General features: G+C 38.8%; 1 protein-coding gene across 1 annotated transcript in view; it reads right to left on the bottom strand.

Annotated features, from left to right (window-relative positions):
- The window catches only part of LOC140476745 (chloride channel protein C-like), a 129,567-nt gene that overhangs the window by 83,550 nt on the left and 18,489 nt on the right, over positions 1 to 27,528 (bottom strand). Inside the window, exons 5-11 of the mRNA XM_072569559.1 lie at positions 24,522 to 24,614; positions 23,369 to 23,612; positions 20,443 to 20,637; positions 17,898 to 17,977; positions 11,098 to 11,237; positions 6,842 to 7,013; positions 2,848 to 3,019 (exon numbers count right to left, since the gene is read on the bottom strand). Of these exons, the coding sequence (XP_072425660.1) occupies positions 2,848 to 3,019; positions 6,842 to 7,013; positions 11,098 to 11,237; positions 17,898 to 17,977; positions 20,443 to 20,637; positions 23,369 to 23,612; positions 24,522 to 24,614 (1,096 nt within the window). The remainder of the gene's footprint in view (positions 1 to 2,847; positions 3,020 to 6,841; positions 7,014 to 11,097; positions 11,238 to 17,897; positions 17,978 to 20,442; positions 20,638 to 23,368; positions 23,613 to 24,521; positions 24,615 to 27,528) is intronic.

Raw genomic sequence — 27,528 nt, 5'->3', positions numbered from 1 at the left:
ACATTTTCAATTGACCTTATGTCAACAGTTTTGTTTTGCTGGAAGCATTTCCAATTTCCACAACCTTTTGGGTGAAGTGTTTCTGACACTTTTTAACATGGATGAAGCAGATTTTTATTGCAGACCATTATAGCTGCACCTATAACTCTTCCAAAAAAAATGACATTTTCCACTTTTAACATTCCCAAATGAATTACAATCCAATTTTCAAAGATAACAATACTTAAGGTATATGATATATGGACCCAGGTGAAAGGAATCAGGAGGCCGAATTTGGATTGTAATTATTGGGAAAAGTTAAAATGATTGTGTCCCAAATTCAGTTTTCAGCTTTGTTAGTTCTCCAATGTTACCTGTCAGAGCATCAATGTGTATATAATAAAATATAGTTAAGTGCCTGAAATGGGATTGAGAAGACCCGACAGCAAGTCTGATGCAGACTGAAAGAGCAGACCTGGGCAAGAAGGACAGAGGCGGGGAGATAAAACCCAACAACAGAGAGCTTCTTCAATATGTTCCTGTATGTTAGAGCCAACGTGTATATCACTGGGAATAAGATGTAAAAGAGGAATCATGTTTGACAAATTTATTAGTGTTCTTTAAGGATACAACATTTATAAAAAGCAACCAGTAGATGAAGTATATTTGGATTTCCAGAGGCATTGATAAGATGCAACATAAAAGCTCATTATACAAGATAGAAGCTTATAGTTTTAGGGTAATGTATTATCTTAGGTTGAGAATCAGTTAATAGACAGAAAAAAAGAGTCAGGGTTAAGGGTCTTTTCAGGTAAATAGTGGAGTTTCACAAGGATCTTCGATTATTTGCCATTAATATATGAATGATTTAGATCATATGGAATCAAGGGTGAGCTGGCAAATTGGATACAAAATTGCCTCGATGGTAGGAAGCTGAGGGTAATAGTCAAAGGATGCTTATCAGACAGGAGGCCTGTGATTAGTGGAGTGCTGGGTCTATTACTGTTTGGTATGTATATCAATGGTTTGGATGAGAATGTACAAGGCATGATTAGTAAGTTTGCTGATGACATTAAAATAGGCGGTATCATGGACAGTGAGGAAGGTTCTCAGAAATTGCAGCAGGCCTTAATCAGCTGAGGAAGTGGGCTGAGAAATGGCAAATGGAGTTTAATATAGATAAGTGTGTGGTCTTGCATTTTGAAAAGTCAAATGAATGTAGCAATTTTGAGGTGGATGGCAGGGCCTTAACGAGCGTAGTGGAACAGATGGATCTTAGAGTTCAGGTTCACAGTTTTCTGAAAGTGGAGTCACAGGTAGACAAGGCAGTGAAGGCGGCTTTTGGCACACTGCCCTTCATCAGTGAGGGCATTGAGTAGAGAAGTTGGAACGTTATGTTGTAATTATACAGGATGTTGGCGAGGCTGCACTTGGAGTATTGTGGTCAGTTTTGGTCACCTTGCTAGAGGATGAATGTTATTAAACTGGAAAGAGTGCAGAATAAATTTGCAAGGATATTGCCAGGACTAGATGGTCCGAGTTATAGGGAGAAGTTGGACAAGCCAGGACCTTTTTCTTTAGAGTGTCGGAGATGGAGGGGTATTTTTCTAGAAGTATGTAAGATCATGAGAGGCATGCATAGGACGAATGTACTCAGTCTTTTTCCCAGGGTTGGGGAATCGAGGTCTAGAGGACATCAGGTTAAGGTTAGTGGGGAAAGAGTAAAAGGGAACCTGAGAGGCAACCTTTTTTACACAGGGAGTGTTATGCACATGCAATAACAAGTTTTGAGAAGATTTGTTGCTCAGGTTGAGGTTCTGGATATAGGTTTGCTCATTGAGCTGGAAGGTTCGTTTTCAGATGTTTCATCACCATACTAGGTAACATCATTAGTGAGCCTTTGGATAAAGCACTGGTGGCATGGCCCGCTTTCTATTTATGTGTATAGGCCCAAGGAAACCTAAATACATAAATAGAAAATGGGTCATGCCACAATGGGAGCGTCATCTAGAGGCTTACTTATGATGTTAATTAGTATGGTGATGAAATGTCTGAAAACGAACCTTCCAGCAGAGCGAGCAAACCTATATCCAACATATGAAATAAGCTGCCAGTGGAAGTGGTTAAGGCAGGTACATTAATAACACTTAAAAGGCATTTGGACAAATACATGGATTAAAAGGTTATGGGCCAACTGCAGGGAAATGGGGTTAGTGCGAGAGACACTTTGGTCAGCATGGACCAGTTTGGGCCAAAAGACCTGCTTCCATGCTGTAAGATTCTATGACTCAATGACTCTATGACTTAAAGGAGGGGCAGATCCAACTTGCTGATGATACAAAAATAGTTTGGAGGACATGTTGTGATGAGGTAATACTGAATCTGTAACAGAATATAGATAGGGTGAGAGAAAAACTTGTCATATGGAGTTCACTGTAATAAACAGTGAGTTTGTGCATTTTGCTCAGAAGAATCAAAAGGCAGGCTATTATTTAAACAAAGAAAGACTAAAAGAAAAGTGCCATGCAGAGGGAAATGGGTGTTCTTAAGCATGAAACACAAAGGTATAGCATGCAGGTGCAGCAAATAAGGAAAGAGGCAAATGGAATTGTGGCCTTTATTACTAGAGGGTTAGAATCAAAAGCTTTGACCAATAGAAAAGGTAGAACACAAGTAGGGACAGAACACAAGAACAAAACAGTCACAGAAATCAGAGGCAGAAATAGAAGGAAACTTAAGCCAGGACCAAACAAGTGTACCATATAGTTGGTGCTTTCTAAGGTATCTAAAACTGGCCAGTGTAAATTTAAAAAACAAAACCACTATTGGCAAGCATAATTAAAGATGATGTCAATGAACATATCTTACCATGATAGCGGTGAGCGAGATTGTCAGTCTAGAAACCCCACAGAAATATGAGGCAGCTCCAATTATTGCAAAAAGGCCAGGATCTATCCATGCCCCATATTTGTCAGTTTGGACACCAAACATCGACACCATGATGAGACCAATTATTCTGCCATATAATGCTCCAGTGTACCTGATGAAGAAGATAATCAGTTCTAGGGTGCTTCACATACAATTTAACTTAAAAAAAACTTTCAGACCATAATTAAAATAGATTCACAATTACATTTTACTGGCAAAAATTTACAAGTATTATACATCAAGAATAGAAAGTGTAAAACCTATTATGTTCCTGATTTACCACTTGGAAATTCATTTACAGAGTCATAGAGATGTTCAGCATGGAAACAGATCCTTTAGTCCGACTCATTCCATGCTGACCAGATATCCTAACCTTATCTAGTCCCATTTATCAGCACTTGGCCCATATTCCTCTAAACACTTTCTATTCATATACCCAACCGGATGCCTTCTCAATGCTGTAATTGTACCAGCCTCCACCACTTCCCCTGGCAGCTCAATCCATACACGCACCACCCTCTGCAAGTAAAAGTTACCCCTTATGTCCATTTTATGTCTTTCCCCGCTCACCCTGAACCTATGTCCTCCAGTTCTGGACTCCCCCACCCCAGGGAAAAGGCTTTGTCTATTTATCCTATCCATGTCCCTCATGATGTTATAAATCTCTATGAGATTACCCCTCAGCCTCCAAAGCTCCAGAGAAAACAGGCCCAGCCTATTCAGCCTCTCCCTATAGCTCAAATCGTCCAACCCTGGCAATGTCCTTGTAAATCTTTTCTGAATCCTTTAAAGTTTCACAACATCCTTCCAATAGGAAGGATTCCAGAATTGCACACACTATTCCAGAAGTGGCCTAACCAATGTCCTGTACAGCAACAATATTACCTCTCAACTCCTATACTCAATGCTCTGACCAATAAAGGAAAGCATACCAAACACCTTCTTCACTATCCTATCTACCTGCGACTCTACTTTCAAGGAGCTGCAAACCTGCACTCCGAAGTCTCTTTGTTCAGCAACATTCCCCAGGGCATATTAAGTGTATAAGTCCTGATTTGCTTTTCCAAAATACAGCACCTCGCATTTATCTAAATTAAGCTCCATCTCCCTTTCCTCAGCCCATTGCCCCATGTGATCAAGATCCCGTTGTACTTTGAGGTAACTTTCTTTGCTCTCCACTATACCTTCAATTTTGGTGTCACCTGTAAACTTACTAACTATCCTTCCAATGAACAAACAGAGATCAAATATGAAATATTTCTCTGGAGAAAAGCAAATGATACAGCCCATGGATTGTTTATTAAGGTCGCAATGTAGAGATGGGGGCTTAATGTTCTTATGATCAGGTTTGATCTTCATTCTAATAACACTGTGCTGCTACTTGGGCATTCCTACTGCAATCAATGTCTTGAGGATCACAGGTAAGCTATAGGGAAAATATTCTAACAATTGCCTTAAATATGTCCTCATATGAGTCTAGTGGTAAAGGCTTATTTTTCAGACTGGAGACCTGTGACCAGCAGTGTTCCACAAGGATCAGGGCTGGATCCACTGTTTTTCATCATTAAAATTAATCATTTGGACTTGAATATAGGAGGTGTGGTTAATAGATTTGCAGATGACACCAAAATTGGTGGTATATTGGACAACGAATAAGATTACTGCAACTCGATCTTGATTGGATGGGACAATGGGCTGAGGAATAGAAGATAGAGTTTAATCTACAAAAATGTGTTACAGTTTGGTAAGGCAAATCAGGGCAGAACTAACACAATTAATTGTAGTGCCCTGGGGAACGTTTCCAAACAAAGAGACCTAGGGGTGCAGTTTCATAGTTCCCTGGAAGTAGAATTGCAGATAGACAGCGTGGTGAAGAAGGCATTGTCACACTTGCCTTGATTGGTCAGAACACAGGGTATAGGAGTTGGACATCTTTTTGTACAGCTCATTGGTAAAGCCATTTTTAAAATACTGCATACAATTCTGGTCTTCCTTCCATCGGAACGATGTTGTTAAACTTGAGAGGGTGCAGAAAAGATTTACAAGGATATTGCTGGGATTGAAGGGTTTGAGTTATAGGGAGAGGCTGAATAGGATGGGGCCCTTTCTTCCTGAAGCATGGGAGGCTGAGGGATGACCTTATAGAATTTATAAAATCATGAGAGACATAGATAAGGCGAAAAACCAATGTCTTTTTCCTAAGGTAAGGCAGTCCAAAACTGGAGGGCATAGGTTTTGCGGTGAGAGGGAAAAGATTTAAAAAGGGACCTGAGGGGAAACCTTTAATGCAAAGGGTGGTGCATCTATAGAATGAGCTGCCAGAGGAAGTGGTGAAGGCGGACACCATTACAATACTTAAAATGCATCTGGATGGATATATGGGAAGAGGCTAGAGGGATATGGACCAAATGCTGGACTAGGTCAGATAGAGATGTCCAATCAGTATGGACCAAGGGGTCTGCTTCTGTGTTGTTTGACTCTAAGACTAAAACAGATTACACCAGATAATGATGTAATTTAGGAAAAATTGCATCTGATGTTAGCACAGATATAGGAGGATGTATCAGAGGTTGACATAAGTAAAGGCAAACTGTGTTGGAGATTGACACAAGTAAAGGAAAAGTGTATCAGAGATTGACATAGGTAAAGATAGGTTGTCATAGGTGAAGACAGAGATAGGCATGTGTAAAGATAGACTGTATTAAGTGAACACATATTAAACAGGCTGTACCAGAGATTAACACGTATGTGTGTGCATGTATATTCCAAAAATGTATAAAACAGAATGTCTTAGGTAATGTCAAACTGTATCAGATATTGGTGTTAGTTAAGACAAGCACTACCAGGATTGATGCAGGTAAAAACAGGCTGCATCAGAAATCAACACAGGTAAAACAAGCAGAGAGTGGCTGGAACAGATTCTTCAAACCAAACCATTTTATCAAGAACAGCTGCAACAACAGTTTGCATGTTATACAGCTCATTTAATGCAGTGAAATGTCCCAAGATACTTCACACGAGTGTTATCAAATAAAATTTGACACTGAATCACATGAGATATTCGGGCAGGTAGCTCGAAGCTTAGTGTAAAAAGAATGTTTTACAGAAAATTGGGTAAGTGAAGGAGGTTTATAGAAGGACTCCAGACTTGAGGTCCTTGACAGTTGTGGGCATGGTTAACACAGTCAGAATCATAGAATCCCTACAGTACAGAGAGAGGCCATTCAGCTCATCAAGTCTGCACTGACCCTCAGAATAGCATTTCACCCTATCCCCTACATTTTCTGTAGTTAACCTACCTAGCTTGCACACTAGACGGCGATTTATCATGGGCAATCCATCTAACCTGCACATCTTTGTGGGAGGAAATCAGAGCATCCAAGGGAAATCTACGCAAACACAGGAAGAACATGCAAGACAGACAGACAGACACACACACACACACACACACACACACACACACCACAAAGCTGGAATTGAGCCCAGGTCCCTGGCACTGTCAGGCACTATTGTGCCACTGGGCTGCCCTACAGTTGGAGTGATTAACATCAGAGTTGCCCAGTAGACAAGGATCAGAGGAGTGCAGGTATATCAGAGTTGCAGAGCTAGAGAAAGTTATAGAGTTGGAGAGGCACAAAGGTATTAAAGGATCTACAAACAAGGTGAGAATGTAAATATTTGGCATTGCTTAACCGGGGGCCAGTGAATTTCATGGCACAGGAGTGATGTCTGAAGGTAATCTAATGAGGATTAGGAAACAAGCAGCAATGTTTTGAATGGAATTAAGTTTATGAAGGTTGGAAGTGCTGGATTTTCACTAGCATTAAATTAATAACTCAAACATTTAGGTCACTTTGTCAGATAAACATATTTGTCAGCCTTTTTAGAGATTACACTGCAAAACATGTTTCTGTTAGAGTAAAATGCTTCTTACAGCATTGGTATGACAAGTCCACATGCCATAGCAGTACCAGCTGTCCAACAAGAAAATAGATAGTAAATAACAAGGGTTGTGAAGAGAGCAGCATATCCAAATTCTTCAGGCGTCCCTCTTCTGAAGAGATACACAATTCCATCCTGTCCATTACCAAACAGAAGCGCAGCAGCTGATGGCAGACACAACAGTTAAGGTAGTGTGGATCCACAATAAAATAGCAACAATAACTTATAGTTAGATGGCACTTTAATATAATACGCAATAAATACAGAAATTGTTGGAAGTACTCAACAGGATGGTCAGCACTTTGGGAAGAAAACAATCAAAAGTTAATATTTCAAGATGCTCTCCTTTGATTTTAAATTGATTAGATGTTTTTAAAGTTGCATGGGGCAAGCAGTGATGTAGTGATAATATCACTGGGCTCGCAATCCAGAACCCCAGACCAATGTTCTGGGAGCATAGGTTTGAACACCACCATGGCATATGGTGAAATATGAATTCAATAAAAGTCTGGAATAAAGACCTGGCCTAATGGCAATCATGATACCAGTACTGGTTGTCATTTTAAAGAGCATATTGTTTACTAGTGCCCTTTAGGAAATAATATCTGCTGTCTTTACCCAGTCTGACCTGCATATGACTCCAACCCACAGCAATGTAGGCGACTCTTAACTGCCTTCTAGGCAATTATGGATGGGAAGTATATAATGGCCTTGCCAGTAATACCCACATCCTGTGGATAATTTATTGAAAAGTACAGAACTTGAGCATGGTCAAAATTGAAAAAATGCTATTGAAATCTTTTTTCCTGCACTCATCAGAATAGAAGTCAAGAAATGCAATTTCAAAAAGGGAAGCAAACTTTATGCTACACGAGAAGAGCTGATCAGTTGGTAATTTGACTCTGATTGATAGTTGCATTGGCATGGAGAATGTACATGGAACAGTTAACTGTCAACTTTATACTAAGGTCTTTCAGCTATTTACAAAGGGCAGCCACTGACTGTACTCAGCCATTCTTTGCTTGTAAAACTCAGAAATGAGTGTGCGATATTAGTCTTTATTCCATGAGTGGAGAGTGTGGTGTGGCCCAAAACGTCAACTTTCCTGCTCCTTGGATGCTGCCTGACCTGCTGTTCTTTTCCAGTACCACAATCTTGACTCTAATCTCCAACATCTGCAGTCCTCACTTTCTCCTCCTTTATTCCACGAGTGACCAACAGTTCCTACACAATCCAGGTTGTGCTAAAAAATATGTGAATGACCAAGTTATAATTAACAATCAGTTTTATAGTTGGGTTCCTTTACAAAAAGAAAGTACATGCCCACACATTTTGGTTTTTCAACTAATCAAAAGAGACATTTATTCCTGTATGCATTCCTTATGGCAATGCTTTAAACAATCAGGGTCAATCTATCTGGTTTGAATGAAAACAGAAGCTTGAAAGTTAGCTGTTTCCTCATATAATCTCCAAAGCACTTTCTACCAATCAGAATTCATCTGACAAAAAAATCCTCTTTTCATGCAATTATATGAAAATGGATCACAATTCTGAATTAGTTATGGATATATATATTTTTTAAGTACAACATATGCTTTTTAAAAGAAAGACACACAAGCAAAATGATAAAAATTCAGTAGCCGCCTATGAATTTAGTCTCAAAAGAATTCATGAAAGATCACGCCTGAACAATCTCAAGAGAACTTTAGACAGTAACACTTCAAATGAGGAGATGTCATTCAAAACATAAACTGTAATTTCCTATGGTTTGTGCCCCAGGCTGTGAACATGCTAGGATGTAAAAGAAAGTTGGATCTGGGTGAAACACATTTGTGTTGTATTCTTCCAGGAATACAAAAGAAATGGATCTTACAAAAACTGTAACCCCATGCCTGTTAATGTGCCAGCTAGTGGCTCAAGTTACATTGTACTAAACTACAAGGGACACAGCTGAGAACTTCTATAAAACATGCATGTTCAGGTAAAAGGAAATAAAGTCACTCTCTTTTACTTTTTTGACTCATCTCTCAATTTTAATCGTGTATTTGTGACATGTTTACATAATATTTCTCACATTTTAATAAACTCACTCTTTCTTTAACTCAAGGAAACCTGTTGTGGTTCTGTTCACCGAGCTAGGAATTTGTCTTGCAAACGTTTCGTCCCCTGTCTAGGTGACATCCTCAGTGCTTGGGAGCCTCCTGTGAAGCGCTTCTGTGCTGTTTCCTCCGGCATTTATAGTGGCCTGTCTCTGCCGCTTCCGGTTGTCAGTTCGAGCTGTCCACTGTAGTGGCCGGTATATTGGGTCCAGGTCGATGTGTTTGTTGATAGAGTCTGTGGATGAGTGCCGTGCCTCTAGGAATTCCCTGGCTGTTCTCTGTTTGGCTTGCCCTATAATAGTAGTGTTGTCCCAGTCGAATTCATGTTGCTTGTCGTCTGTGTGTGTGGCTACTAAGGATAGCTGGTCGTGTCATTTCGTGGCTAGTTGGTGTTCATGTATACGGATCGTTAACTGTCTTCCTGTTTGTCCGATGTGAGGATGTCACCTAGACAGGGGACGAAACGTTTGCAAGACAAATTCCCAGCTCGGCGAACAGAACCACAACAATGAGCACCTGAGCTACAAATCTTCCACCAAACTTTGATCAAGGAAACCTGGTAAAATTGGTTTCTTTTAAAATGATGGAGAAGGTATCTGTGAGGGAAGTTATCCTTTTTTAAAAATTAACCTTAACATGAGCACTTATTTGGGTGGGGAATGTGGGAAGGAAAGGGGATGTGGGGTGGGCTGTGGATTGAGTAAAGGTGTGGAGCCAGTTCATCCCTCTTCACCCAGAGCATAGCCATATTTTAAAATCACTTCAGGGGATGTGGGCTTAGGTGTCAGGGCCAACTTTCATTACTCAACTCTAATTGCCCTTGGGAGGGTGACAGTGAGCTCCCTTCTTGAACCGCTGCAGTCCACTTGCTATAAGTCGACCTATAATGCTGTTTAAGATAGAGTTCCAGGAATTTTACCCAGTGATGCTAAAGGAATGGCAATATATTTCCAAGTCTGAATAGTGACTGGCGTGGAGTCGAATTTGAAGGTGGTGGTGGTGTTCTCGTGTATCTGCTGCCAATGTCCTTCTAGATGGTAATGGTCAAGGGTTGGGAAGGTGTTATCTAAGCAGCCTTGGTGAATTTCTGTAGTACGTCTTGTAGATGGTACATTCTGCTGCTACTGAGCTACAGTGGTGAACGTGATAACAATAAATTGGGCTGCTTTGCCTTGAATAGCATAAAGATTTTTTGAGTTTTATTGGAGCTGTACCCATCCAGGCAATTGATTATTATTGACTCCTGTCTTTAGCCTTATAGAACAGCTTTGAGGAGTGAGTTGAAGATTCCTAGCCTCTGATCTGCTTTTGTAGCCAGAAGGCCAGTCCAGTTCAGCTTGTTGACAATAATAGCTAGCAAGATGTTGATAATGGGGGACTCAATGATAGCAATGCCATTGAATGGTTAGGAGCGATGGTTATATTCTCACTTATTGGGGATGATCACTTCATAGGTGTTGTGTGGCACCAATATAACATTTGAGGGATTCCCATCTGGAATTGCATTTTACTAGGGACTTGTGCCCAGTGATCAGTCATAACAATGTGTAAACTATTGTTCCCTTTGAGATTTGGAATTTTTATGATTCTGTTCTGTTGAGCATAAGAGAAAATAAATAACCTGATAAGAGTATTATAGAGTAATTCATTTTATATGAAATCTATAATTGGCATTTGATATTTTTGGGTATTTTGGGCTATTATATTTCATATAAAACTTACACTTGATATATATTATTATGATTTAAATTGTTATGCAAGTAACAGCAGTAGCAGTACAAATAAAAGATATTGTGTCAAGAATAGATAAGGAATACTATTTGATCTATTTAAGTTTGTCCATCCAAACAGCACTTTGTGATATCTAATTGCTTCCTAACTGAAAATGACAAAAATATCCAGGTGACTTTCAACATTAGCAAAATCCTCTACTATTAACAATTGAGGTCACTAAGAAGCATAACAGGAGCAGAACAATAACTGAATATTCCTAAGTGATCATCTCACTTCCAGATCGCTAAAAATCTCTCTACCACATACAAGGTTTGATATGCATGTTATGGAATATTCAACAGGAACATGATCAGCAGCCCTGCCACTCAAATAAATATCAGTCCCTCAAAAATTCCAGAACTTGTTCCAGTATTACCTTGATTGTAAGTGTGATTTGAATATTTTACACCACTGGATCCAATCCAGCTTGTTCCCGGTGGACAGTTGTAGGAGTTAAAATACTCTGTCTTACTCAGTAGGTGAGAAGCCTCTGTTGAAATGTCGTTACATAATGATCTAGTAAATCATTGAGAGAAAAATTTTAACTATGTTTTTTGCAATACATTTAACAATAAATACCAAACAAAGAAAGTGTTAGGAGATGAACTAAGAACACTTACTAAATGATTACTGAAAATAAAATTTATAAAAATAGGAGGGCTAAGTTAAAGTTCCTGTCATGGTTTCTATAAATTTTAGAATCAGCAATGCAATGACAATACTTTGTTACAATAATGATTAAAACATTTCAGAAGAAATATGTATTTTAGGCATTTTAATTAGAATAATTCAGTGCAACTTATTCTGTGTGTCCCTTATTCACTTATTAATTTATGTCAATTTGGCTGCCATCTTGAATGATAGCACAAATGTGGCTTCAAATTAGTAAAATAAAGGCGAGGTATGACTTCCAAAATGCTCCTTCTCAATAATTTAACATTAGCCAGAGAGTTAGTTTTAAGTATCAAGCTGTATATGAAAAGTGAGCAATAAATTTTGATTCTGAAGTGCAGAACTGCTACAGGGTATTGACCTGCCAAAGGGAGAACAAGGATAAATTCAGGAAAATCAATAACACCGTAGTGTAAAAATCTAATTGTAGACTTAATTCCAAAGACTTTTGCATATCAAGATACAAATGATCCATTCAACAGCAGTAATAGTGCAAAGTAATGAAGCTGATCTCTATTGGGAATTTATGAGAATGTGTGTAGAACTAAGGAACAATGTTAGCTTTTCTGCCTAGAATAGATACTGAGAGAGACAATCTTATCAAAGAGGTATAAAATAGAGGAAAGGTCTGGAAAATGTTATTCCAATATATTGATTTTAGGTGTGGCTGTGAAATAAACGAGTAAAAGGTCATTTTATGTCTGACATCAAAGTCCTTCTTCACATGAGGGTAAAGATATTTGAGCATGATGGAATATATGGAGCAAAAAAAAAGGAGCTCAAATCCCATGCACAGGAAGCAATGAAATCAACACCAAATCTGGTCATTCATAGCTTGACACCAAAATAAAAGACATGTGATGGATTTTGTTAAAAACAAAGTTAATTAATTGCTTTCACTAGACCTGAAACTGTAGTCACACACTAGCTGTTTAAAACTATATGCCCTCAGCAAAATTAGAATCAGACATATCCAAAGATCAAATGAGAAAACAGAGAACAGCCAACAGTTTATCCCCTAAAATAATTTATAAAACAAGGTGATGCAGCAATAGATGGAGTTGAGCATTGCTCAAGATGGGTAAACTAGAATGGGGCATTCAATCCATTAAGTTTATGTTTGCTCTCTGAAGAGCAATCTAGTCCAATTCACCCAACTGTAACCTTGCATTTTAATTCTTTTTCAAATCATTCATTGGCTCTATTTCTACCACCCATGGAGGCAATTTGTGCCAGAACATTACAACACACTGTATAAGCAGCTCCGTCTCATATGCTCCCTGTAACACATCTAAAACTACAAACTTACAGCCTCTTATTGTTCCATCATCATACAAGATTGTCAGAATTCCACACCAGATAATTAACCTTATATGATGATCTGGACTAATAACCATGATTTTTAAACTGAGTAAATTGAGACATCCAAAGGGCTTACGAAGATACTAAAAACACAGGATTCCACACTTTTGAGTAAACAAGAATAACTTCATAATATAGCATTAGAGCAGAAATAGAATACAAAATGTATGCACAACGTATTTGTAATGCCTAGAACTATGACCAGACCTGCATGTCCTGGGCCTCCTCCATCGCCAAACCTATACCGCCCAACGCCTGGCAGAGGAACACCTTATTATTCTGCCTTGGGACCTTGCAACCACATGGGATCAATGTGGATTTCAACAGTTTCCTTACTTCCCATCCCCCCACATTATCCCGGCCCCAAGTCTCCAACTTGGCACCGCCCTCCTGACCTGTCCATCACCTTTCCCATCTATCTGCTCCACCAAACTCTCTGACCTATCACCTTCTCCCTCACCTTCATCTACCTATCGCATTCTCAGCTACCTTCCCCCCCAACCCCATCCCCCTCCCATTTATCTCTCAGTTCCCCGGCCCACAAACCTCATTCCTTTTGAAGGGCTTATGTCTGAAATGCTGATTCTCCTGCTCCTCGGATGCTGCCTGACCTGCTGTGCTTTTCCAGCACTACACTGCCCAGGGATAGTGTGCCTCAGTTGAGCCTTGATTGGCAACTTGGCAACAGTCTGCTTCAATGTGAGTGTTTCAGATTTCCATGATACAATTAGATGCTTTCTGACAACTCCCTCAATGGTAGAGCTTAAATTTTAAAGTTATTACTCCTTGATCGAGATTCCACAGCAAAGCAAATGGTTCCCCTTTTTCTTTTTATCATCCTTCAATCATCTTAAATACTGTACCATGAAAAATCCTGTTCTCAACCTTCCACATACGAAGGAATACAAAAACAACTCTAAGTAACCTAACCTATTTTTGTCCATAAAACATTCGGAATTATGCACTGCACTCCTTCCAAAATCATTACATCATTCCTGAACTGTGGTGCCCAGAATAGAATGTATTGCTCCAAACGGATTCCATTAGCTATTATATTTTTGTTTTACCCATCCGCTGGTAGTGATTTCTGTACTTGGACCATTAAAAGTTCCTGTTCATCCACAGTTTCTAGCTCCTAACCATTTAGAAAACCTTCTGATTTTTTTGGTCCACTGTGAATAGTTTAAGGTGAGTGGAAATCAGCTTAATATCAAACTGGAGATGACTTGATTTAGTCTGAGTGAGCAGCAAGGAGGAAAGGGGATTGGCATTTACTAATGTGATGTAATTGTATTGTAACAGACATAACAATTTCAGAAATGTAACAAATAGGAATGGGAGTGGATGATTCAGCCCTTTGACCCTGGACCACCATTAAATTTGATCATGGCTGATCATCCAACTCAGTAATCAAAGGAAATTTCTTCTTATCTTAATTCTAAAAGGCCTACCCAATACCCACAGTGGCTAGGCACTGGTCTAGTGGTATTATCATTAGACTGTTAATCCAGAGACCCAGGTAATGTTCTGTGGACCCAGGTTCAATTCCCATCAAGACAGATGGTGTAACTTAAGCTCATTAAAATCTGGAAGTACAAATCTAATAATGACTTGAATCCATTGTCGATTATTGGAATACCTATCTGGTTCACTAATGTCCTTTAGGGAAGGAATCTGCCTTCCTTACCCAGTCTGGCCTACATGTGACTCCAGACCCACAGCAATGTGATTGACTCTTAACTGTCCTCTGGGCAATTTAGGGATGGGCAATAAATACTGGTTTGGCAAGCGACACACTCATCCCATGAATGAATTTTTTAAAAAAGCCTGGTTCTGGATTCCCCATTAATCAGGAACATTCTCCCTACCTGGTTCCAATTTTATAGGTTCCACTGACAATGGATGAAGGATACCGGTTATTAAAAATCCATGTTACCTGGTGCTTTCATTTTGTTCAGAGGTAAAATACCAACTCAGAAACATATAGTGCGGTTTACAGATTCAATTTCTGGTGGGTATTCAGTTAGCTAATAAGGACAACAATGGGGACACTAAAATCACCTTGTCTGGAATAGCCTGGAAGTAAAAAGGGACAATCAGTTATAACTTCCAAGTTTAATTTAATCAACTAAACCACTTATTCAGAGCTTCAATGGAAAATTCAACAGAATCACAGAATTCCTTATTTAATCTGTAAAAGACTCAAAGGAATCATGAAATTTCATGCAATTAAAAACTGAATTCAACTATTTCAGTGTCATGCCTAGAAATTGCATGCCGAAGAGTCATAGAGTCATGCAGCACAGAAACAGACCCTTCGGACTAACCAGTCCATGCCGAACATAATCCCAATTAAACTAGTCACACTGCCTGTTCTTGGCCAATATCCCTCCAAACCTTTCCTATTTATGTATCTATCTAAATGTCTTTTAAATATTGTAATTGTACCCGCATCCACCACTTTCTCAGGAAGTTCATTCCACATGCGAAGCACCCTCCATGTAAAAATTTGTCCCTCATGTCTTTTTTAAATCTCTTCTCACCTTAAAAATATGTCCCATAGTCTTGGAATCTTCACCCTAGGGAAAAGACAACTGCTATTATCTCTATCTATACCTCTCATTATTTTATAAACTTTTATGAAATCGCCTCTGAACCTTCTACGCTCCAGTGCAAAAAGTCCCAGCCTATTCAGCCTTTCTTTAAATCTCAAATCTTCCGTAGCTGGCAACACCCTGGTAAATCTTTTCTGAACCCACTCCAGCTTGATACTAACCTTTTTATATCTGGGCTATCTGAACTGGACACAGTATTCCAGAAGAGGTCTCACAAAATGTCCTGTTCAATACGACTTCGCAACTCCTAAACTCAAAAGACTGAACAATTAAGGCAAGCATGCCAAATGTCTTTTTAATCATCCTGTCTATTTGTGACACAAATTTCAAAGAATTATGTACCTGTCTCCCTAGGTCCCACTGCTCACAGGCCTCCAGTCGGAAAAGCAACCCTCTACCATTACACACTGCCTCCTGTCATTAAGCTAATTATGTATCCAATTGGCAAACTGATCCTGAATCCCATGTATCCTAACTTTACTAATTAGTCTATCATGCGGAACCTTGTCAAAGCCTTTACTAAAATCCAAGTAAATGATGTTTCCTGCTCTGCCATCATCAACCTTTTTGAAAACTTCCTCAAAAAACTCAATCAAGTTTGTGAAACAGGATTTTCCACACACAAAACCACCTTGACTATCTTAGTCAATTTTTGCCTCTCTAAATATCCATAAATCCCATATTTTAGAATGACTTCCAACAATTTACCCACAACTGAAGTCAGACTCACAGGTCTATAGCTCCCTGGTCTCTCCTTACAACCTTTCTTAAACAAAGATACAATATTAGCCACCCTCCAGTCATCAGGCACCTCAAACATAGTTATAGATGATCCAAATATTTCTGCAAGGTATCTCATAATTTCCTCTCTTAATGCCCACAACGTTCTGCAATACATTAACTCAGGTCCCGAAGATTTATCCTTCTTTGTGTTCTCCAAGACCTCTCAATCCTCCTCTTCTGTAATGTGAACTGTTTCCTATACAAAACCTTTGAAATATTAACTGTAATCTGTTTGAAATTTTCTGGTACTACTTTCTTACTACTTTAAAATGGGCACAGATAGACTGTTAAGTTGGTTGCCCAGGGAAAAGTGATTTTGCAAATTTTTGTACAAACATAAAACTATTTCAAATGTTTGGAGAGTTCCTAATTAAATGACAATAACCTTCCCTGAATAAACATACCAAGATAACACCCATTTGGTGAATTAACACTTCATATTATCTTACCAAATTGCAAGTCCAGACTTGATGATTACAAATGCTAAAATAAATAAATAAATAAAGGAAGTTATTAAGTAAACAGTCCATCATAACTAGCTGCGAATGACCTCAATCCATTCCTCATTTTAAAGCAATGACTTCCAACTTCAAATCAGTCTGGACCAATCACCAAATCTGATTCCAGATCACACTCGAGCCACACAGATTCTTACCATACCCAAGAGCCAGGGAGAAACCAACCTGTCTACAAACAACACAGCAAGAAACAGCAGCAGCAAGGGCAGCAACCCATTTTGACTGGTTCTCTACAAGTAAGAAAGTGCAAAAAAAAACTCCAAATCATGTGATCTTGATAAATGGCAGGGTAGGTTTGAAGGGCCAGATGGCCTATTCTGACTCTTATTTCTTATGCTGTTTTGTTCTATGGTCCAGTCAGACTATGAACAACTGACTTCATCTAATGCTCAAAAGTACACCTCTTTGAATGATAATCATATTTGGATATTGAATCACCAGATCTGAAATTTCTTCACCCAGATAGTGATGAGCCTATGCAATTCTCTGCCACAAGTTGAGGCCAGAACATTGAATGTATTCTTGAAAGGGATCAAAGAATAAAGGGAGAAAATGGGAACAGGACCACGTTCTTGAGCTGATAATCAGCCAGGATAATCATGGAGTAGTCTCAAAGGGCTGAAAGCCTACTCCAGATCCTATTTTCTATGTTTTTATGTTTAGAGTTCAAGAACAGAAAAGAATCACTTCAGCAGACCTAGCTTATGAACTGTCCTTTATTTATAATTTGTAAAATTTCACTGTCCACTTCTCCTATGTGTGTGTGAGTGGCGAGTGACTAGTGAGAGGCACAGTGTTAGATTTGGGGGGGGGGGGGGGGATTGTGTGAATAACTAGCCTTCTTTAATTACATCCACAAATTAACAGGACAATCACAAGAAATACACACCATCCTTTTCAAAATTACATTGATTTTGGACAGTAAGAAAAGAGAACAAAGTTTAAAACATTTCTCTTCCCTGATGGTAACATTAATCCCTGTATTCTAGTAGCCTTGCTATTGATTATCCAATGATCATTGAAGGAAGCACATGTGGTTGAGAACAAAGGGTGAAAACAGAATGACTTACACAAGTGAATAGCCCAACCAGCATTTAAAACCAAATCTCTCAAGTGTTGAAAAAACAGCTGTTCCTATGAAATGGTATTTCAATGAGGAACTAAAGGTTTCAACAGAGGAGTGGAGGGAAGGTTTGGGATTGGGAAAAAGAAAAGTGTGTTCTTACCTGTTTTCAGACTCATGGCTAGAGAGTAATGTGCATGGGAAGAAGTAAGGCACATAGACAGTAGCCGTAATTGTGATTATCTGAAAATAAAGGTTATAAAATATCAAACTTCATAAATGATGTATCTGTTCTAATTTCAGGTATGCTTGCTGGAAAGATACTAAGGAGAGAAGTCCAGGATTTTGATCCTGTGACTATAAAGGAATAGTGATAAAATCCAAATAACAATGGAAATAAGCTTGGAAGACTATCTACAGGGAATGGCATTCACATGCATCAACCAGGAAGAGTCAGCATGGAATTCAGAAGAGGAAATTGTATTTAACTAACTAGCTGGGGGTTTTTGAAGTGGGAGAAGAGGCTCAATGAGGATGACACATGTGGTATACATGGATTTCCAGAAAGCAGTTGAAACATTGGCATACAACAGAATTGTGAGGAAAGTTATAGGTCATGGTATGATAGAGATAATAGCAACATGGATACAAAATTTGTCAATAGAGGATGGTTTCTCGTGGAGTTCCTGGGGGTCAGTATTGGGACCCTTGCTCTTCTTAATCTTTATTAATAGTCTGGATCTTGGTGTACAAGGGATAATTTTATATTAGTAGATGACATGAAACTTGGAGAAATTGGAAACTGTGAGGAGGACAGTGCAGAATCCAAAAGGACATTGACATGTTGGCAGAGTGGGAGGACAGATGGCAAATGAGGTTCAATGCAGAGAGGTCTGAGATTTGATTAGCAGAACATTGAGAGATAATATAAAATACTTGGTAAAATTCTAAGGAGATGTGTAGGTGCAGAGGAACTTGGAGTCTATGTGCACAGATCACAGCTGGACTTTGTGTATAGATATGAATGTCACATTGGAAAGATGTGAATGCATTGAAGAAGGTGCAAAAATGATTTACAGGAATAGTTCTAGGAACAAGAAACTTCAATCATGAGGATAGTTTGAAGAGTTGGGACTGTTCTCCTTGGAGAGAAGAAGGCACATTGGGTACACACAATCATCAGTTAGAAGTAGCTATTGGCCATTCGGCCCCTCAAGCCTGTTCCACTACTCAGTCAAACTGAAGATGACCTGTCTGTGTTTTGCATTCCACACGCATATCTACCCCCAGTAACGTTTGATTCCTGTGCCGAATAAAATGTGTCTGTTGTGTAAAGGCTTTAGGACCCTATTGCAATCTTGGATGATGTCATGGAGGTCTCCTCACTGGGCATAACTAGCATAATATGGATGGAGTTAAGGGGAAGAGGGAAAGACATGAAAAACAAAGCAGAGCATTAAATCTAGCCATGTGAAAGCTGGGCATTTAGTGGGAGAATTCATGGAAAAATTCAATAATGCAATAGTAAGATTAGAGCCTGGTTCAAAGCTAATACAACATATTATAGAATTTAGTTTAAATATGTAGTAAAAGTATTATGAAGAAGTCCAAGCCAAAAGATAGTTCTTGGCCTTGTCCAATCTTGAACACAAACCATAGATGTGGACAAAAAGCACACAACGAAAGTTTATCTACCTCAACCTTAAAAATGTTTAATGAACCTACCCCCATTACTTTCTGAGGCAAAGGGTTCCAAAGTCATACAACCCTCAGAGAAAAAAAATCTTCTTGTCTCTGTCTCAAAAAGGGGGAATACTTTAAAACATTGTGTGTGATCTCTGGACTCACTCACCAGAGGAAACATCCTTTCTATGTTCACCTTGTCAAGACCATTCAATACTTTATACACTTCAATAAAATTACTCTCCGCTATTCTAAACTCAGTCCAGCCTGTCTAACGTATCCTTATACGACAACCTTATCAAATGCCTTATGGAAATCCAGGTACAGTATATCAATAGGCTCCTTTTTAGCCATAGCACATGTTATTCCTTCAAAGAACTCTAATAAATATATTAAGCATGATTTTCCTTTCACAAAGCCATGATGACTATTCCCAATTACTTTCAGTTTTCTAAATGCCATACTAAAACGTCATTAATGATCAATTAACACCTTACCAATGACAGATGCCAGGCTAACTAGTCTATTGATTCCTATTGCATTCCTCCCTCCATCTTAAATAAAGGGCTTACGTTTGCTACTTTCCAGACCAACTTTTCCATAATCAAAAAAATTCAAAAACGAATGCCAACACAGGAGGTTATTATTATTCTTTTAAGGCCCATGCCCAAAGTCCATTAGGATCCGAGGGCTTGTCAGCCACATCTCTATCAGTTTGCTCAGTACCACTTCCTGAACAGTAATTTCACCAAGATCCTCTCTCACTTCCATCTCCTGATTGACAATTATAACCGGACAGGATGCTTAATGTTTCTACTTACAAGTACGAATGACAGCTGAGAAATATAACAATAATTGTGTTACACAGGTTATGATGAAGAAATCAGCCTGAAACTGAAGTGTAGCAATACACCTAAAGACAGTATAAAAAAGGCATAAATCACATAGGGGGACATAATTGGAAGTATTGGCGGAAAAGCAAAACAAATAATCTGTGTTCAGCAGTGACATCACAAGAAACTCACCAGTGTCAGGACTGCCTCTGTGAGCTTGCACACCTTTTGCACAAACTTATATTTGATTAAGTTAAAAAATTCTGTCCGAAATTTGTTGATTCTCAGGTTCATGGAGACAAACAATGCTCCCAGCAGACCTCCTACAATTCCCAGGATAATGGTCGGAATGAAGACTAAAATATTCATGTCCAGCAAGTATTTAACCTAGATAAACACAAATCAAAAAGGATAACAGCAATTCAAAACCGAAAATCTTCAGTCCTTTCAGAAATAAATGTGTATTCCAGTACAGAAAAGAAAAGATTCCAAAAAGATGATATTATAAATAAAATACCATACACCACAGCCACGTGAAGCAGGAACTAGTAGATTAATATCCCTGATTAATTCATAAATCTATTTGGTAAATCAGATGCTACAATTAACCAGGGCTTTGTGTGTTGGAAATCATGTCTCACAAATATGATTGAGTTTTTTGAAGAAGTCACAAAGAGGATTGATGATGGCAGAGCGGTAGATGTCATTTATATGGACTTCAGTAAGACGTTCAACAAGGTTCCCTATGGGCGACTGGTTAGCAAGGTTAGATCTAATAGAATAAAGGGAGAATCAGCCATTTGGTTACAGAACTGGCTCAAATGTATATGACAGAGGGTGGTGGTGGAGGATTGGTTTTCAAACTGGAGGCCTGTGACTCGTGGTGTGACACAAGGTTCAGTGCTGGGTCCACTACTGTTCGTCATTTACATAAATGATTTGGATGTGAGCGTAAGAGGTATAGTTAGTAAGTTTGCAGATGACACCAAAATTGGGAGGTATAGTGGACAGCGAAGAAGGTTACTTTTTCTTGCAGAGGGTGGTGCATGTATGGAATGAGCTGCCAGAGGAAGTGGTGGAGGCTGGTACAATTGCAACAGTTAAAAAGGCATCTGGATGGGTATGAATAGGAAGGGTTTGGAGGGATATGGGCTGGGTGCTGGCAAGTGGGACTAGATTAGGTTGGGATATCTGGTCAGCATGGATGCATTGGACCAAGGGTCTGTTTCCATGCTGTACATCTCTATGACTATGACTTTAAGTTGGACAAAATAAACAAAGTCAGCAGTACTCTAACTTCTTCTGAACTACTGAGGCTGCTCATTTGGCATTGAGTACATGATGAGGTCCAACAGACTGACTGTAGATCCAGGAAAGAATCAACACCTTGATGAAGGAGGAGTGAAGGTTGGGTGGAATAATAAAAATAAATGGAAAAATACAATTGGGGGATGTGGTGGTGAAAAGGCAATGTTACTGTCAGTGATAATCCAGAGATCCGGGTTGAGGTTCCAGGGACAGCTGGTGGAATTGGAGTTCAAAAAATAAAATCTGGAATTGGAAAGTAATGGTGACCATGAATCTAGTTTATTTTCGTTAAAATAACATCTAGTTGACTAATGTCCTTTAGGGAAGGAAATCTCCTATTCTTACCTAGTCTGGTCTTCATCTGACTCCACAGCAATGTGGTTGGCTCTTAATGGCCCTCTTAAATAATTGAGAATGCTACTCAAGACACTCATGGCAGTTAGTGTTAGGCAATAAAAGCTAGCCTTGCAGGAAAGCCCCGAATTTAAAAAAGTACAATTACACATATATCCACAGGTGTCTTTCAAATTGTGCCTCCTAGCCTATGCTCCTGCATTATTTTCTTCCATTTAAAGTCTTTTATTTTGTGCATCGCAGTGTTAAATTTCAGTGAAATTATGCTGTGTACCCACAAAGAATTAAAGCAGCAGCCCAAGTGCCAGACCTTTGGAGAATACCTCTCGACACTCCTTACTGTCTGATACACAGTCATTCACCTCAACTCTCAGTTTCCTGTCACTTAGTCAATTCTGTATCCACTGTCTCGGTTTAGTCTTCATTTTAGGATATCGTTCAAAGATATTTTCAGACCCTTAACACTTTCAAACAGTTTGTGGATATCAAAAAATTATGATAATGTTATCATTTGAGGTATCAGCATGTGGTGACATGAAATGAAGGTTTACTGGCATCAGATGACAGGCCTAGTGAGATAGGTTGTGATCCGGGGATGACATTGCAGTAGAAAGGGAATCACACTGAAGGAGGGTCTCCAAAGGGCAAGGGAGCCCTTAAGAAAAGCTACCACCCCCTTTACCCACCCACCAGCTTGAACGGAGATGAAAAGCTCATATGGACCAGTCCCATTGCCAATTAGATGCGAACAGTGGCAAGAGGAGACCATTTAGTGACCATTCTTTGGACAATTAAGAAAAATTAATTTATTGGCATCCTGCCCTTTCCATGACAGTTGTCAAAATAGCAGCAGGGTACATGGATAGAATCTGGAGTAACAACCATATGTGTAGCCAATGCCATCCATCTGCTAACCTACAGGAGGCTGATTTGGGTTGGGAGGGTGGGGGTTGTAAATTGCAGTGCAATATTTCCATACTAATAAATACATATTGCTTTGGATTTTCAGAGTCTTGCTTCAACAAGTTTGGAAGTAACCCATCCAATTATCATGGATGTGTCAAACAAAGGGGAAAATAGCAGAATGCATCCTCACCAGATCAGCTACATGTTCCTGTTTATTAAAAAAAAGTCAGCATCTGCTGTAGTTCTGATTCCACAAAATCCGTTTTAAAAGTTTAATTTTGCACTTCAACAAAGGCTTTACAAACACGAGTAATATTTTGTCAATAGCGTATTCATCTGACCTTCAGTGAAGTATATATATTTCACTGGTATACATCCTGATTTCAAAGTGAATTTTAATCCCCTCAGTGAACTTTATTTTAAAAATCCCAGTGATTTATAATGGCTACTATTTTTTGTCAGATGTTTCATTGTTGAGAAAATTTAACAGCAATTCACAGTTTGTTTTGAATTAATGGAGTTCGGTCAGATGTCTCTCTGCAGAACGTACCCCAAACAAGATACTCTCTTCAGCCTTGAAGAATCCAAAATGTCCCCGATAAACAAATCCATGGAAGGAAGAGGACAGGAGATCAGTGGTAAATGCAGCCATCAAACAACAAAATAAGGTCTGCCAAGCTAGTTTGATATCCCAGTAAGAAGCCACCTCTTCAAATGTAAACAGCAGTCCACCCATAGGGGCTCGAAATACAGAGGCAATGCCTGCTCCTGCTCCTGCAGTAATGAAGTTTCTCCTGAAACAGATGAATATTTCTTTGAGATATAATGCCCTTGAAGCTCTTCTAAATAGGAATTTTAAAGAAATATTTTTGTTTCGCTGCAAATAAAAGGAATCTTCCATAGTTTGAATAATTATTTTCATTTATTTGCAGACCACTGTAGAAAATATATATGTAAAAATACATTTTTCAAAAAAGGTCTGCAATTAAACCCATCAATTTCACCAAGTTACTCATAATTCTCAACCATAAATGTGCCACACAGACAAACCAATGCAGTTTTATAGAACTTTGGTTAGGCCGCACTTGGAATATTGCGTACAATTCTGGTCACCACACGACTAGAAGGATGTGGATGCTTTGGAGAGGGTCCATAAAAGGTTTAGCAGGATGTTGCCTGTAATGGGGGATTTTAGCTATGAAGGAAGATTGGATAGACTTGGGTTTGTTTTCACTGGAATGAAGGAAGTTGAGGGGTGACCTAATAGAAGTTTATAAGATTGTGAATAGCATGGATAGAGTAGAAAGTATGAGTCTTTTTCCCAGGGTGACGAGGTCAATTACTAAGGGACACAGGTTCAAGGTGAGGCAGAGGAAGTTTAAAAGAGATGTGTGAGACAAGTTTTTAACACAAAGGGTGATGAGTGCCTGGAATGCGCTGCTAGAAGAGGTGGTCGCAGACACAATAGCAGCATTCAGAAAACACCCGGACGAATACATGAATAGGAAGGGAATAAAGGAATATGGATGCGATAAGTTAAGAAGTTTTAACACTGAAGTGAAAAATGTGTCAGCACAGGCTTGGAGGGCTGAAGGGCCTGTTCCTGTGCTGTATTGTTCTTTGTTCTCTTTGTTCTTACACAAGAATTAAATTTGCTATGCTGATTCAGTGGAATCTACTTTTACAACATTAAAGTCAGTTACCTGTCAGCACAGTTTCGAAATCTTGTGAAGAAAGGAAATTGAACTCCAAATGTGTCAGATTTAAACTGGCTTAGACCACTTGCAAGAATGGAACTATAAAGAAAGTCATATTTATCACAAACATGATTATTCACATTTCAATATAAACTGAAAATAAGAATATTGTTACAACTTGTGAGTCCAACCTTGTCAGTCAATTCCGTCTTGCATTGCTTATTATTCAGAACATATCTTGTAATATTCAGTATCAAAATAAACTGTAATATAACTTCAGCTTTGTAATTTAGATCTGTGCTAGGTATACCAGATATTGAAATATTGACCTCCCAACAGGTTTTCTCCTTCTCTCTTGGAATGCAGCGTTCAGACAAAACAAGTACTACTTCACCCCAAGAATTATGTTCATTTAACATAAAACATCACAGAGCAGTACATGGATTTCACAGTGAGATTAGTTCTGTCCCTTAACAATTCACAATATGAAAATACAGCCTTGTTACCTTCCAGCTATCTGTCCATTTTTGAAGTAAGCTATTGCAAATAAAACTGTTTCAAAATGTTTCCTACTGACTGCTTTGACACTGTCACCTGCTTTGGATTTCAGAAGTAACAAGAGTTTTCTGTCTTAAAAACTGAATGTGAGGAAATACTCAGCAAGTCTGGTAGCATCTGTTTTCTCCTTCTACAGATACTCCTTGAGATACTGAGGATTTCCAGTACTGGAAATCTCTGGCGCTGTGAGGCAGCAGTGCTAACCACTGTGCCACCATGCTGCCCACTCTCTGCTGTTATTTTAAATCCCAGCATATGGTTTTAATTTGAGAACTCTCATGCCTTTATGTCATACATGGACAAGATGGGGGTCTACATTCAATCTGTGAATCATACTTCTCACAACCAAAGCATGCCAGGAGGAAGAAGACAAGAACCATCTTAAATTGTTCTTGAAGACTCATTTTCATAATTCCATTGAGCTGAATGTACTAGTTAGTGCGCTGATGTAACTGCCTCATCGACTGACTTTAGCTGATATAAGCATCAGCTGAGATCCAAACGTGAGTTTGAGTGAAAACAGGGAATAAGGAGTTTAATTTTATTTCATCTCCAAGGTCAAAGACATTAACAATGGAACAAATTTTTTGTAGAAGGCAATGAAGGAATGCCAAAAATTCTAAATAGTCTTCACAGAGGAGATAAGTATTGAATGCCAAAGTACCAAAGATGAGCACAGATTAATAGCTGAGGTAATTATTCTAATATGAGCAACACTGAACAAATTACTTAAACTTAAGGTGAACACATCATCAGGGCTAAATGATGTACAGCTAAGGATCCTGTGCCAAACCAAACTAAATTGTAATGTCATCACCTGTATCTTGTCAAACTCTGGTAGAAAGAGAAATTGCACCAAAGCTCTAAAAAGTGCCAAAGTGGCATGTGGACTAAATGCAATCAGACCCACTCATGAAGATCACAATGCACAATTATCCCACACCCCCACCCTCTCCACCACTAAACTACCAAACTTTCAGGGCTTTAGCACTGAAAGAAACCATCAGATTGAAAAGCCCAGGCCACCTCTTTGCAAGATCAATTTGACTATGCACACTTTCCTCCTTTCCCCTGGGCTCTGTAATGATTTTACCTTCAGTTTCTTATTTAATTGCCTTTCAAATACAACTGAATCTGGCTACCCCATACTCTCAGGCAGTACATTCCAGATCACTAACACTCTCTGTGTAAAAATGCTTTTTTTTCCATGCTACTTTTGGTTCTTTTGCTAATCACTAAATCTCTGCCCATTGGTTTTCCATCCATCTGCCAAAGGGAATCATTTCTCTCTATCTATCTTTTCTAGATTCTCATGTTTGGAAACACTTTGACCAAAGCTCCTTTCAACCTTCTCTTCTCAATCCATTCAGGTAGCTGAAGGTCTGTGTTGCTGGAGCTATTCTCAAAACAAAAATTCTAGTCAGTGGTTGTAAAATTTTTCCAGATGGATTTTACTGTTACTGTAAAGCTCATTTTCACTTTTTGGACTGTGAGATTAAAATAGGAAGGAAATATTGCTTTAAACCAAGGGACCATGGAAGAAGATGTTGCAGTTTTTAAAAAGCTTTTACTGCAACACATTATTCATTTTATTGACAACGTTGCTTTGTTCAAGCAATGTGGAAGGATGCTAGACACCTTACCTCCATGAGTGCATGTCCAAGGCCATTTTACCCAGTGACAGACTTCTGATTGGTTTGCCTTATGAATGACAGTTGTGTCTGTTCTGGACTATTCAGCATAGTGGCAAATTCTTGATTGGTTCCTGGGTGATTGGCTACAGCTTTGTGTTTAGACAAAACAGCAGAAACATCCAAGAGAAAACATCTTCATTCTGTGAGTAGAGAAGTAAACTAAAAGTCCCAAGGAGCTATCTACCTTCTCTTTGCAAGGGAAGGGAAAACAGGGGAAAAAAATCACCTTTTGAAATACTGAAAAGGGAGAATCCAAAACTAGTGAATGAAAGGTTGAGAATCAGTATGTCCACAATCTCGTATCCGAATCAAAGAATCAAAAGGAATCTGAAAGGAACTGCTGGAAAATATTTCATCAATGCCTGTAAATCTGAACTGTGGCCAGAGCTGCGTTCACTGACTTTCCTTTATTTCTTACCCCTTTCCCCCATAATATTTATCACCCATCTTGGTTTCTTCGCACATCAGTTCCAATATGGGACTTTTCTTTCAATGGAGTAGAGTGTTATAAGTGAGCAATTCATGCTTCTTTTCTTTCATCAGTTAAAACTAAAGCTGTATACAATTAATAGCTGTTTTCTTGTTAAGTACAGAAATCTGGTGAGATTTTCTGTTAACATGGATTTGTCAGTCAGGTAAATTAGGAACTTACAATAATTTGATTAAATCTTTTCACATATACGATAACTCAGGAATAGTGAAGCTTGATTTGCAGTGAGTAATGACAATGTTTTGTCATATTTGTCAATTCAACCAATAAG

Source organism: Chiloscyllium punctatum, chromosome 5 (assembly GCF_047496795.1).
Source record: "Chiloscyllium punctatum isolate Juve2018m chromosome 5, sChiPun1.3, whole genome shotgun sequence".
NCBI classification, from domain to species: domain Eukaryota; kingdom Metazoa; phylum Chordata; class Chondrichthyes; order Orectolobiformes; family Hemiscylliidae; genus Chiloscyllium; species Chiloscyllium punctatum.
The sequence above is the reverse complement of the archived record's forward strand: the minus strand, read 5'-3'. Positions and strand labels throughout refer to the sequence as shown.